This window comes from Leptonychotes weddellii, chromosome 7, assembly GCF_054177405.1.
Source record: "Leptonychotes weddellii isolate Sample4059 chromosome 7, ASM5417740v2, whole genome shotgun sequence".
NCBI classification, from domain to species: Eukaryota; Metazoa; Chordata; class Mammalia; order Carnivora; family Phocidae; genus Leptonychotes; species Leptonychotes weddellii.
The window spans coordinates 111647519-111662417 of record NC_138375.1 but is presented as its reverse complement, the minus strand read 5'-3'; the positions used below and the strand labels follow the sequence as shown (position 1 = coordinate 111662417).

At 39.8% G+C, this 14899-nt stretch overlaps 1 protein-coding gene across 1 annotated transcript in view; it reads left to right on the top strand.

Moving 5' to 3' along the window:
• The window catches only part of CTNNA1 (catenin alpha 1), a 122799-nt gene that overhangs the window by 69731 nt on the left and 38169 nt on the right, over positions 1-14899 (top strand). Inside the window, exons 5-6 of the mRNA XM_031035087.2 lie at positions 2826-2906; positions 4097-4249. Of these exons, the coding sequence (XP_030890947.1) occupies positions 2826-2906; positions 4097-4249 (234 nt within the window). The remainder of the gene's footprint in view (positions 1-2825; positions 2907-4096; positions 4250-14899) is intronic.

Genomic DNA, 14899 nt, shown 5'->3' with positions numbered 1-14899 from the left:
ATTGAGAGAGCACAAGCAGGGGGAAGCAGGCTCCCCACTGAGCGTGGGTGGGTGCGTGCGTGTGTGTGTGTGTGTATGTACATATTTTAAAGGGATGCTTTCATTTAAAAGGTGGTCTGTCTAGTATAACCTACAAGCTTCAGCAAATGACTGCTTCTGAACTGTCTCTTCTTGATCAGGGAGACATAGACTTTTATTTCCTTAAAGTAATAAGAAAGACAAATTGATTTTTAGGGTAGTTTCACAAATACAGAATGAACAGATTTGTGGTATGGGTTGCATCTTAAAGTAAATTTTGCTGTGTGGCTCTGATTCCCTCAAAATCAAGCTTGAGGATTTGCTTTTATATAATTTGCAAAGTAATTCCTTCTACACAAATTGAGAAAATTTCTGGGCACTCGAGGTTATAAGGGATTGGGTTCTCATGAGGTCATTGTGCCCAACCTTTGATTTTCAGAGAGTGATATTTTCTGGGATAAATGATCAACTAGACACATCCTATAAACATGGCTAGGAACAATGATAAATTATACTAGGTTCATTTAGAGGAATTTTCTTGAAGTGTGCGCCTGTGTGTCTAAGGGATGTACTGAGACTTTCTTAATGAAGGCATTAGTTTGATTATTTTAAAATTCCATTTTAGTCACCTTTGCCTTAGATTCTATTATTTTGATCTTTAAGATTGTCAGTAACTGATTATATACTTGTCAAGTTCTTTTCTCACTGATGGCCATGAGTAAGTCACCATTTATTCCTCAGGTAGAAATTCTCATTCCTGAATCAGTTTTGTTGAGACTCTTTTTTAAACCCCTTTTTTTTTTTTTAAGAATTTATTTTATTTATTTGACAGAGAAGGAAGGAGCACAAGCAGGGGGAGGGGCAGAGAGAGAGGGAGAACCAGACTCCCCTGCTGAGCAGGGAGCCTGACATGGGGCTTGATCCCAGGATTCTGGGATCATGACCCAAGCCAAAGGCAGATGCTTAACCAACTGAGTCACCCAGGCGCCTCTAAACCCATTTTTTTTTTTTAAGATTTACTTATTTTATTTTATTTTTTGAGAGAGAAGAGTAGGGAGGGATGGGCAGAGAGAGTCCCAAGCAGACTCTGCACTGACCACAGAACCCGATTCAGGGCTCGATCTCAGGACCCAGAGATCACAACCTGAGCCAAAACCAAAAGTCGGACGCTCAACCGACTGCACCACCCAGATTCCCCTTAGCCCACTAATATTACTGGACTACTTAATTTTACTGGTGGTGCAGGATTATTAGGGGGAAAGGTAATGGATGTGACCCTAAACAGATTTGAGAGTGATCGTATTATTTTAGCACTTGTATTCCTAAAATCCCCTCTTGTCTCCTCTCTGTCCTCTGCTTCAATATTTCTTCTTTTCTCCTGTAACAATCCATAGAGATGGGGGCAGAGGGACAGAAGTCATTGTTCCCATTTAACCAGTGGGGGATAAGAGAGAAAATGAGTAACAAATGGACGTCCAAGGCACTGAGAAAACATGGAAATACGTCTCCTCACCCAACTATTCATGTGCTGTGCTGGCTTGTATACTGAAGGCATAGCTATACCAGAATGTCCCGAGGGCACCGAAAAGTAGAACACTGGGTTAAATTCCCTTGTCCACTTGTATCTCTCCTGTGATTACTACATGTTTTATTTTACATTTGTTGGCTGGGCGTTTTGTAAGGAAAAACTTGTAAAGTACTTGATAGACTAACCTACCTAAAATCTTACCAACGTATTCCAAGCACATGGCTAGTTCTACCTGGGTAACTTAGCGTTGTCCCCTTTTCTTTCAGCTACCATCGATTTTGGTTCTGGTTAAAATGTTCCCTGATGCAAATCTGAACTTCCTGACCTCTGAAGCAATGCCCATTTATATAACTCTCTCAGAGTGACTAATATGTTCTTTTCTGTGCAGTACAATTGGATTAAGCTTAGCCTAGAACTTAAAAATATATGGCTGAAGTAATCTTACAGAGCATTCTTATTGGAGCTGCATAATATACATTATTAACTCTGACCCATCATGGTACATCTTAACTTTAAAATTCATTGTTTTCACATTGTTTTAGTGCCAGGTACCATCTTTCATAGTTTGACATTCTTCACATCTCAGAGTTTATCAAAATCAGGTGTAACCTGTTCTTGCTTTGCAGTTCAAGGAGAAATTGATGTATCCTGAACCTTGAAATAAAATACAAGTTTAGGGGCCTGGGTGGCTCAGTCAGTTAAGCGTCTGCCCTCTGCTCAGGTCATGAGCCCTGTGTCTTGCTCCCTGCTCAACAGGGAGCCTGCTTCCCCCCCCCCGGTGCTCTGGCTCTCTCTCTCAAATAAGATCTAAAAAAAAAATTGTGTGTACACACACACACACACACACACACACACAGGAATATTACTCAGCCAATAAAACGAATGAAATCTTACCATTTGCAGCAACGTGGATATATTATGCTAAATGAAGTCAGTCAAGACTTTCATTTTTCAAGCAGAACCTTTTAAATGAAAGTCATGTCTCAACTTCTCTTATTTTGGTAAAACTCCGTCAATTCTTGCCATCGGATAATGTGGAGACTAAGCATTGTAAGATTAGGTTTTTATAAACAAAGCCACATGGTTCTCTCCTACCCTACCCCCATTTATTTTCCAACTTTGGGCTTTAATTAAAAAAAAAAAAAAACACGTTGATTTGAACAAAAAATAGCTGTTGGCTGTTACATTTATAATTACATTTCCTTGTGAATAATTATACATTTATAATTACATTTCCTTGTGAATCCCTAAAATGTGCATCTCTTTTCTTATTTTCCAGGCTGGACGTAAAGAAAGAAGCGATGCGCTCAATTCTGCAATAGATAAAATGACCAAGAAGACTAGGGACTTGCGTAGACAGGTAAACTGGAAAAATTGTCGATTGCATTCCCAAGTTCTCAGTTTTGTAGTTTGGGTTAAAATTCCGGTAAATACTGGGCCCATATATTTTATTGGGGTGAAGGATGGAGTTTTCAGAGGAAATTGCCTATCTCTGATTGCTAGTAAGGTTCTAAATGGCTAATAAAATCTCTTGGGGGCTTAGAATAATACAGTCCCACTGGGATGGACTGAATGAATTAGCTCTAGTGTGAAAAGTATGTACAGGTAAGAAAATCAATGTAAAATGACTTGGGGGACCTGTGACAAAACCCTGAAGGATCTTGTGATACTAGGTTACATACAGGAGAAACAGAAATTGCAGTTACTTATTTGACTTGCCCCATTCTGATTGCACACTTGAAGTTCCCTTAGATCCTTGGTGGAGATGTTTTTCCAGTACAAATATGTGGGCATAGAGAGATTTCATTTGCTCAGTTTTCCAAGTTAGTAAATACACAGGAAAGAATCTCTTCATTTGTTAAATAGTCCCATTAACATTTCAGAGTCCCAATTGAGTCTAGTCTTTAAAAAACTATGGTTGAATTTACAAAACAGTGTATTAAGACTTAAAACAAAGTTGTAGTAAAATAGTTTCCAGACTTAGTAGAGAGATATTTTATTGATTATGTTTGATAAAAAGCAAAGTTAATGTCAGAATATGCTTTTATTCGTTTTCCTTCTGGTGAAATCATATCAGAAATGGTTATAAAGATAACCTTTTAGGTTTAAGGTTCACGGTGTGCTAACCCTCTTCAGATAAACCAGAAAGTACTTAATCCTGTCTTTTCATTTTTAGTTAGCCAGTTAGGCTAATTACATATATTCCAAGGCTATGTGTCAATTCAGCCCAGAGCTGCTTTCTCTTCAGCTTTGTATTATTCCTTTAAGATATAAGCTTTAGTTTTGTAATTCCCAAGAAAAAAAAAGGATGTTATCATGAAACCTGAGATTTTATTGCTGAAATGCTGTAACTATAGCATAACCATTATCTTCAGGATCATGTTTCTTATGTTGCACATTATATAACTGCAACAGCTTACATGAGGGATCCTCATGTAAGTGCAGCCAGGCTATCATGAGCTTCCATTAAGATTTAAAAGTACAAGAGAAAAAAAGCAGTCTAGTTTCTTGATAGAAATAAAATCAGATTTTTTACAATTCATTTATTAGCTCCGCAAAGCCGTCATGGACCATGTTTCAGATTCATTCCTGGAAACCAACGTTCCACTTCTAGTATTGATTGAAGCTGCAAAGAATGGAAATGAGAAAGAAGTTAAGGAATATGCCCAGGTTTTCCGTGAACATGCCAACAAATTAATTGAGGTAAGTGTGTTAGCAGTTTTATTAACTCTAGGTAACTTGGAGGACTGGTGATTTTTTAATCACATTATTTAATCAGCTAAAAATTTTAGGGGCTCACCTAATATACAATATGTATGAGATGAAAGTCTTTGGCCATTACTTTACATCTATGCCAAACTACCAATTTTGGTCAGTTTACATTAATTATGTGCATGATTAAATATAGATAGTCCCTGTCCTAGAAACTTAACATCTCCACTTAACGTTAATGCAAATAAAGATAGATTGTGACATATCTGAACTTAAAAGATACTATAGAAGGGAGTAGTGTCTAGAAATTGGAGAAACTGCATGGCTTACATCCTGGGCTGCATCCTGGCAAAATAACCTTTCTAAATTTCCATTTCTTTTTTGTAGAATGAGGATACTAATGATACCTGTCTCAGGAATATTTTGAGATCTGAAAGAGATGGTCTCTGTCAGGTGCTTAATTCTTTGCCTGAGACATAGACTTAGTCCAGTCATCATGTTTTAAAATGAAGAAACATGCTGTTAATTAGATATGTTTGAACAATAGAAATCTTTATGTAAGTGATTGTTTAGTAAGGTGACAAGAAAAAAGAGAAGTGAATTGCTACTTAATTTCCAGGTAAGTTAGGCTTGCTACTACCTTTTAATATGTGAAATTATATTATTTAACTATTATTTTATTTTTAAAAACTGACACATAGAAAGCACGTTCTCAAGTTATTTGATTTTATAACCTCAATGTAAAGTATCTAATATTTGGAAAAGATATTACATAGATCATTTGGTAAGTTGGTCATTATGTAAGAATAGAAAATGGGCCTTTTATGTAAAATATGTGTCTTGTACATTTGGATTTATAGTGACGTAGTCCAGGTTAATGCCATAAAAATATTCCAGGGAAAACATCAGTAATCACATTAAATGCATTACTAATTTTACATCATGTTTTCTTTGACCATTAAATGTAGTTTGACCTGAATTATGTACACAATACATAGGTCAGTCTTTTTTTTTTAATTCTAGTTAGTTAACATACAGTGCAGTCAGTATTGGTTTCAGGAGTAGAATTCAGTGACTCATCATTTACATAAAACATGCATTGCTCATCATAACAAGTACTCTCGTCAGTACCAATCACCCATCTAGCCTATCCCCTACCCACCTCCCTCCACCAACCCTCAGTTTGTTTTCTATCTTTAAGAATCTCTTTTGCGGGCGCCTGGGTGCCTCAGTTGTTAAGCATCTGCCTTCGGCTCAGGTCATGATCCCAGGGTCCTGGGATCGAGCCCCGCATCGGGCTTCCCGCTCGGCGGGAGGCCTGCTTCTCCCTCTCCCACTCCCCCTGCTTGTGTTCCCTCTCTCGCTGTCTCTCTGTCAAATAAATAAATAAAATCTTTAAAAAAAAAAAGAATCTCTTTTGCCCCCTCCCGTGCAGCCTCCTAATAATATCTGTTTTGTTTCCTAAATTCCACATATGATTGAAATCATATGGTATTTGTTTTTCTCTGACTGACTTCATTTAGCATAATACATCCTCGTGTTGCAAATGGTAAGATTTCATTCGTTTTTTTGGCTGAGTAATATTCTATACACCACATCTTTATCCATTTCTCAGTCGATGAACATTTGGGCTCTTTCCATACTTTGGCTATTGTTGATAATGCTGCTATAACATCAGGGTACATGTACCTTTTCTGTGTTTTTGTATCCTTTGGGTAAATATCTAGGAGTGTAGTTGCTGGGTTGTACAGTAGTCCTATTTTTAACTTTTTAAGGAAGCTCCATATTGTTTTCCAGAGTGGCTGCACCAGCTTGCATTCCCACCAATGATTCAAGAGGGTTCCCTTTTCTCTGCATCCTCACCAACACTTTTGTTTCTTTTGTTGTTAATTTTAGCCATTCTGACAGGTGTGAAGTGCTATCTCATGGTTTTGATTTGTATTTCCCTGATGATGAGTGATGTTGAGCATCTTTTCATGTGTCTGTTAGCCATCTCGATGTCTTCTTTCTGTTATTATTTTAAAGATTTTATTTATTGAGAGAGAAAGCACAGGTGGGGCGAGGGGCAGTGGGAGAAGCAAGACCCCCTGCTGAGCTTGGGCTTGATCCATGCAGGGCTCGATCCTGGAACTCTGGAATCATGATCTCTGAGCTGAAGGCAGCTGCTTAACCAGCTGAGCCACCTCAAGAGGGCCATGGGAAGCCCCCAAATTTGTAGCCAGTTGGTCAGAAGTGTGGGCATGCACATGCACATTAGTAATGTAATTTATTATTTTTAAACCATGTACATAATGTGATTTATTATTTTTAAAGATTTTTTATTTATTTGAGAGAGAGAGCAGGGGGAGTAGCAGAGGGAGAGAGAGAAGCAGAGGGAGAGCAGAAGCCGAGCGTGGAGCCCAACATGGGCCCAATCCCAGGACCCCAAAAATCATGACCTGAGCCGAAGTCAGATGCTTAGCTGACTGAACCACCCAGGCGCCCCAGCCATCTGGATGTCTTCTTTGGAAAAGTGTCTATTCATGTCTTCTCCCCATTTAACTGGATTATTTGTTTTTGGGGTGTTGAGTTTGATAAGCTCTTCAAGATTTTGGATACTAACCCTTTATCAGCTATATCATTTGCAGATATCTTCTCTCATTGCATAGGCTGCCTTTTGGTTTTGTTGATTGATTCCTTTGCTGTCCAGAAGCTTTTTTATCTTGATGAAGTACCAGTAGTTCATTTTTGCTTTTGTTTCCTTTGCTTCCTGCGACGTGTCTAGTAAGAAGTTGCTGCAGCCGAGGTCAAAGAGTTTGCTGCCCTGTGTTCTCCTCTAGGATTTTGATGGTTTCCTGTCTCATATTTAGGTGTTTCATCCATTCTGAATTTATTTTTGTGTCTGGTGTAAGAAAGTGGTCCAGTTTCATTCTTCTGTGTGTTGTTGTCCAGTTTTCCCAACACCATTTGTTGAAGAGACTTTCCATTGGACATTCTTCCCTGCTTTGTCAAAGATTAGTTGACCATATAGTTGTGGGTCATAGGTCAGTCTTCTATTCAAGTTAATGATTCATTTGGAATTAAAATCAGAAGAATATCATTTTGTGTCTGTGTTTAAGCATAATCATTCACCGTAGTCAATGACAGCATGAGGTGTAACCTCCAGATACACAAAGATTGTCTTTAGGAAGCCAACCTCCTCTAAGTAGCCTGCATATTAGAAAGTATGCCTGTAAAGCAGAAAGCAAGGACACTGTCAGCCCAAGGCATAGGGTAACAGGTACCGGTAGTGGCATGGGAACCAGCTCATTGTGGTCCCTGAACCTCAGAGAGCGAGCCCTTGTCTCTAGTGCTGAAGGGCTCTGCTCTGTCATCCTCATCCAACACAGTTGACACTTGCTGTTGCTGCGCATCTGCTGTGCAACCAGGTGTATGCAGATACCGTGCCTTTTCCACAACAGCATTTCTTGGTAAGGAAACTGTGGCTTCGGGAGGTTAAGTAACTTACCTAACGTCCTCCAGCAGTGAGGGCTCTGCCTTTTGAGCTTGCTAGTGTAGTGGACAGCATTATGTGGACCTGGTGGCTCTGGAGATCTTGCTTCAGGAGCATTGTCCATGCTTCCACTTTTTTATTTCATTCTGAACTTTACTAACCTTTTGAGTTTAGGGTTTGGTGTTCCCTATCACAGCTCAGTTCTGACCTCTTTCTCGCCCCTGTCACACACACACACACACACACACACACACACACACACACACACTCGTACTTATCATAGATATGTATTAAATGACATCCTTTTTATTGCCTGAGGCATAACTAAAGGCTTTTTAGTACAACTCTGCAAACAGTTGAATTGCATTTATGGTAATAGAGATACTAGGATATATAATTGCATATGTGCTTGAAAAGGAAATGAGTTTTTAAAGTGTTGTAGAAGTGTAAAATTCTTGACTCAAGGCAGAACTTTATCCTTCAGTGACAAGGCTTCTCTACCCCGCACTGCTTATGTATTATGATGAGCACTGAACTAGTGAGGGACTTGTTTTAAACAAAGGTGAAATACTTCATTTTGTTGTTGTTGTTGTTTTTTTAAGATTTTATTTATTTATTTGACAGACACAGCGAGAGAGGGAACACAAGCAGGGGGAGTGGGAGAGGGAGAAGCAGGCTTCCCGTGGAGCAGGGAGCCCGATGCGGGGCTCGATCCCAGGACCCTGGGATCATGACCTGAGCCGAAGGCAGACGCTTAACGACTGAGCCGCGCCCCAAAATACTTCATTTTGATTGTTTTGTTAATCTCTTTACTTTTTTTTTTTTTTAAAGATTTTATTTATTTATTTGAGAGAGAGAATGAGAGAGAGAGAACACATGAGAGGGGATAGGGTCAGAGGACGAAGCAGACTCCCTGCCGAGCAGGGAGCCCAATGCGGTACTCGATCCCGGGCCTCCAGGATCATGACCTGAGCCGAAGGCAGTCGCCTAACCAACTGAGCCACCCAGGCGCCCAATCTCTTTACTTTTTTTGTTGCATTAGTTCCTTCTTAAATTGGAGTAAATGTCAGCTGCCTTTGGTTTTTGTGGCCTTTTGCAGTTTTTCCTCAGGGTTTAGGGAAGTAAGAGAACTTGGGAAAGTTGAGTAGGGCTAGTGGCGCTAGCAGGAAAGGAGGGGCGCAGATTCTGCAGCCCCTGAGAATTCTACCAGATAGGTTTGACTTTTTAAAATAGTGCAGTAAAAAATAAGTAAGATGAAATACTGAAGTAAAACTCTTTGCTAACCATCTGCAGTTAGCACAGACCCCACAGATAAAGGGCATGATCCCCAGCAAGATTGCTCTCACTGTAGATGGAACCTGCCACATGCTCTTCTGACCTAAGTGACTTTACATTTAGGAGTCCTCATGACCCCCCCTCACATGACTGCTGCACTTCCTGCAAGTTTGGAGGGTCCCCAGGCTGCCCACACTTCTGACCAACTGGCTACAAATTTGGGGGCTTCCCATGACCCTCTTGAGGTCTGATAATGTGCTAGAACAACTCCTAGAACTCAGGAGAGTGTGTACTTAGGGGCCCACCAGGAGTTACCTCATTAGCATAAACTGTCAGGGCCAGTGATGAATAACAAAGACACTCTTATCATTAACTGAAGCAGTCTTGGGTATGGAAGTTGCCTTCCAGGAAACACCTCCCCGTCTTGAAGGAATGTGGAATGCCTAGTTTTCAGGTAGATGGCCATACTGCCATAAAGCCATGTAGAATAGAAGAGGTAAGACAGGGCTGGTGTTTGTTTTCTGCAGCTTTACTGCATCCTGTTTGTGGCCATTTACCCAGTGACTTACTATTTCTCTTATTTGGTTCTTCTTGCATTGTTCTTTTCCCTGGAGGTTCTCCCCCCTGGGAGCTAGGTTTTCTGTTCTTCAGGAATTGGGTCCATCTCTTCACACCACAGTGAATGGTTTTTTTCTTGTAGAATCATAGATTTTCATTCTGATATCTAAATCCCCCTTCTTTGTAACATCCATGTATTGTTACTTATCTTTTCCTGGACTGCTTCTGTAGGGGGACTTTGCTGGGTTCTCTGGTTGTCAGGAAAGGGGAGCCACAGTCTCCTTCTCTGGAACTTCCTCTCTTTTTTACTGCTGTGCACATGTGAATTGAGAGGAGCTGTCAGTTATAAACCCATACCTGATTTCGAAGATATGGTATGGAAAAAGAATGTCCAATATCTCATTAGCTTTTTATGTTGATTACATGTTAAAATGTAATATTTTGGGATTAAAAAACTGCAAATTAGGGGCACCTGGGTGGCTCAGTCAGCTAAATGTCTGCCTTTGGCTCAGGTCATGATCACAGGGTCCTAGGATTGAGTCCCGTGCAGGCTCCCTTGCTCAGTCTCATTTTCTCTCTCTCAAATAAAATAAAATCTTAAAAAAAGAGAGAGAGAAAGGAAGAAAGGAAGGAAGAAAGAAAACCCCAGCAAATTATTTTTGCTAATTTCATCATTTTTAGTGGCTACTCAAAAAATATTAAATTCCTAGAACCTTACAGCTTGCTGCTAGAAATCATTCTCTTGATTGAACAATTCTTAGTATATAGTTGGCCATTCAGCCTGTTTAGAATCCCCTTATTTTTATCTTGCACTCTAAATTTAATCTAGATAAAACATGTCTACATTATTCCCTTATATCCTTTTTGGTAACTTCCGTGGTCACCCCATTAACATTGGGATACCTACAGGAAGCATAGTTTATATTCTAGCAGCAGCTGTGTGCATTCCAGCTGTTTATCAGCTTCCCACAGGAGATTCTGTTAACGTGCTGTCCAGTAATTCCTTTTTTTCTTTTTCTCCACCCTCCTTGCCCCCCAGTTTTCCCCATGAATATTTGGGTGCTGCTGTATATCAGGTATCTACTCTGTGGGCTTAGATGCACTCCTCTCACATCTGATCCCTAAGCCGGTAGTCTGATTTATTGGGTGTTAGAAGATGTGCCCTTCAGCACCAAAGTGCAGCCAGGCTTCTTCCCAGAACCATTTGGGGATGCTGTGAAGTTGTTGCGGTAGGAATCTAAACTCAACATAAAACTCTCATCAGCCAGTTTGCCCAGGGTTGCTCTGTGGCAACAGCGCTTAGGCTCATTTGCTCATATCTCAATATTAGAGATATTGCAAGAGTTTCTGAAAGCATCCCTATGGAGCAAGGTGCTTGAGGAGGAAAAAAAGCACCAGTTTAGGTAGGTGTGGTTTTGGGACATTGCCATTTAAAAATACAGCTTTAAAAAAAATATAAAAGAGAAATATGAGTTCATTTTAGAGAATTTGGAAAAGAAAAGCACAAAGAATAAAAAGTGACATTTTGGAGTAGATTTATACTTACTTTGTGGATTGACTTTTTAAAAAAATTTATAAAACTGATATACTGATTTATTTTTGGAGGCAAATGGTATCATAATTTGTTACGATGTAATGTGTTTTTCTCCTGCTTGCCATATCATAGCCATTTTATTGTATTACGAAGTAGTCATTTGTAGTATTTCTGTTGATTGCATACTGGTCCATTTATTTAACTAGTCCCCTACCATTAGGCATGTCGGTTATTTAGGTTGTTTTAGTCTTTCATTATTAAATGTAATGTTTTGATAAACATCCTTGTTTTTTGTTTTTCTGGCTTTTTTTTGGGGGGGGGGTGGGCCAACATTCCACCCAGTTGTTCAAGCCGAAAATCTAGGAGTCGTCCTTGAGTCTTCTTTTTTCCCCTCATGTTCCGTATTTAATCTACATGTCCTCCCCATATCCTGTCTTTTCTTTATTCCATGGTCACTTCCCTAGTCTGAGCCATCCTGTCTCACTGGACTTCTGCCACTGCCTCCTAGCTGAGTTTTGTGCTTGCACTCTTGTCTCTCTCTAGTCTCTTTTTTGTAGAGCAGCCAGCATGACCCCTTTAAATCAGATCACATCATTCCTTTGCTTCAGGACCCATTCAGCTGTGGCTTTCTAGGCACACTTCACATAAAATCCTAAAACCCACAGTCTTCTGCTTCTGCTGCTGCTTTAAGATTTATTTATTTACAGAGAGAGAGAGACAGCATGTGTGCACTCAAGCAGAGGCAGGGGGGAAGGGACAGAGGCAGAGGGAGAGAAAGATATTAAGCAGGCTCCAAGCTCAGCCCTGAGCCTGACGTGGGGCTTGATCTCATGACTCTGAGCTGAGCGGAAACCAAGAGTTAGACACTTAACTGACTGAGCCACCCAAGCACCCCCTAAAACCCGCATTCTTAACTGTGGTCCATAAGGTACCCTGCCTGCCTTTCCAGCTGCTTCTAGTCTTTCTCTTTTTCTTTTTGTGCTTTGCCCCCCCTTAAAAACATTTTCCACATGAACACTTGGGTGCTGCTATTGTACGATAGCTGCTCCTTGGCATTAGATGTACTCCTCTCACATGTGATCCCTAAACTGGGTGGTCTGATTTATTGGGTGTTAGAAAAATGTGCTCTTCAGCACTGAAGTGAAGCCAAACATGTCACCACCTTACGTCCTCTGCACTCCATGGGCCCTCTGCCTGGAATGTTCTGTCCACTTATCCTCTACCCCACAGGCTTTTGCTCAAATGTTTCCTGTGCATAGAGGCTCTCCTGGTTCCCTCATCCCCTCCATTCCACCTTCCACCATTTTTTTTTTAAACCATTCACCTGTTTTATAGCCTCTATAACATTTTTCACTATTTGAAATTATTAGGTCTGTTTTGTTTTCTTATTTTTCTGTTCCCCACCTCATACTCTAATAGAATGTAAATTCGTTGAGAACATGGGCCTAGAACAGTGCCTGGAACATAGTAGGTACTCACTAACTACTAGATGAATGAATGAATACTAGTTCTCAGGTAATAAACAGTAAAGTTACTGAGGTGCTCAACCTTCAGATCCCTGGAACACCGTCCCCTAGGATTATCATTCACTGGTCTCAGGACTGGACTTTGAGAAATGTAGAGCTGTATGTTATGACTGAACATCATTGATATTAAGCCTGAGTATTTGTAATGTTTATACAAAAGAGCATCATAACACATCATTCTGTATAATGTGTACATGAGAGGATTAATTGTAAAATTTTGGGGGATGTGAAGATGAAGGGGAAAATTGGAAACTTTTCAAAGATGAGCTGACACTGATTTCAGAAATATTTTTGTTTGTTAGCACAGAGCTTTCAAAAGCCTATAGCAAATTTTCTATAGTTGAGGGAGAAAAAAAATTGTGATGGAGTCTTATGACATATTTATAGTATTCTTGATATGTCCCAGTCGCTGTTCTAGGCACTAGGAGGTAGTAATGAATGGAACACAAATCTCCACGCCCATGCGAGTTATGCTCTACTATAGAGAGAGAGACAATAAAAGTAATTTATATAGTCTGTTTATTTTGTATAATGTGATACAAATGACGCTAGGATGATATGTGAAAAAAGTTATCCATTTTATCAGCATTTTAAATGGAAGCTGAGGGGCGCCTGGGTGGCTCAGTTGGTTAAGCGACTGCCTTCGGCTCAGGTCATGATCCTGGAGTCCCGGGATCGAGTCCCGCATCAGGCTCCCTGCTCGGCAGGGAGTCTGCTTCTCCCTCTGACCCTCCTCCCTCTCATGCTCTCTGTATCTCATTCTCTCTGTCTCAAATAAATAAATAAAATCTTAAAAAAAAAAAAATGGAAGCTGAGCTAAAACTGTTATTTAAGTAGCATTTTAATACATGACCAAAATAAAATTGGAGCAGATGTGTTGGCACTTGCTAACTTGGTTTTTGGAAGTCTTATTTATTGCTTTAATAGAAATACTTTCTTTCCAGACCAAGTAAAATAGTATAAAAAGGTTATGCTTTAATTTGGGGTGTCATGTAAAGTTGCTTCAAATATATAAAATAGTTTCTGAGTAGTATTAGGGATAACACCCATTTAAAAATGGAAACCTTTTTATGGTGCCTTCCTTGTATATCACATTATGGAAATACAAGATTAATTTCAAGAATAAAAACCATATACTGACTCTTAAGGTTTTAGAAGCAGAAGCAAATTTCTCCAGTCCCTCTGTGTCCACACAGTTAGTGTCCAGAAGGCTGTGTAGGGCTGGCTGCCGATTGGATCCTCATTCAGTTACACTCTGTTTTATTTGGAAAAGCAAATAATGGAGTGTTTGCCGTGAAGTTGTTCTTAACTTACTTTCTCAGGTTCTGGCTAGGACCTCTGACTGTCTCATACCACATTTGTCAGTGGAATCCATTACCACAAGGTATCAAAATCCATTTTTTTATGCGAAGGTTGCATAGAGGTTGTGTGTCTCCAAGGTCAGTGAGTAAGGGAGCAAGAGCTGAAGGTCATTACTGGTGAGCTGGGTGATGCTTCTTTTCACCATTTTCTTCTGCTCTACAGTATAGCGCTGAGGGCTTTTCTTTCATCTTAATGAAAGGGCAAGGCTGTGCTTCTGGGTAATGATAACACCTTTTATACTTGACTCTTTCTCCCATATCAAGTTAATGATTTCTTTATGTTGCTCTTCAATTTAAAGTGTATTGAGATAAAAAATTTATTTTGTCAGAAATATTAACCTTTTTGTCAGTAATGCAACACTCACGTGTCCTTTTTAATTGCTTCGTTCTTTGCCTACCTCCCTTGGCTGTGAGCAGCTTAATAGCTAAGGAGCAATCAGTTTTCCCTTTTAATTTTGCTTTCTTCTGAGTTCTTTTTCAATTTCATGAATTGAGAGTGAAATAGGAAAAATGCCACTCATGCAATCTTGCTTATAAAAACTATGTATCACTTAATACCCCTTTCCACTCAGCCCCAGACATTGCATTAAAATGGGCCTCTTAATGTAATGAATTTGCTACAATAAGATGGTATCTAGTTCATTGTTTTGTGTTTTAAGAACCAAAAAGTAGGATGCCTGGGTGGCTCAGTCAGTTAAGCGTCTGCGTTCCGCTCAGGTCATAATCCCTGGGTCCTGGGATCAGGTCCCATATTGCATTGGACTCCCTGCTCAGTGGGGAGCCTCCTTCTCCCTCTGCCCCTCCCCCTACACCTGTGTGTGGGTGTGCGAACTCTCTCTCTCTCAAAAATGAATAAATAAAATCTTTTTAAAAAGAACCAAAAAGTAAATAACTGGTATGCTTTTGAGTTGGATT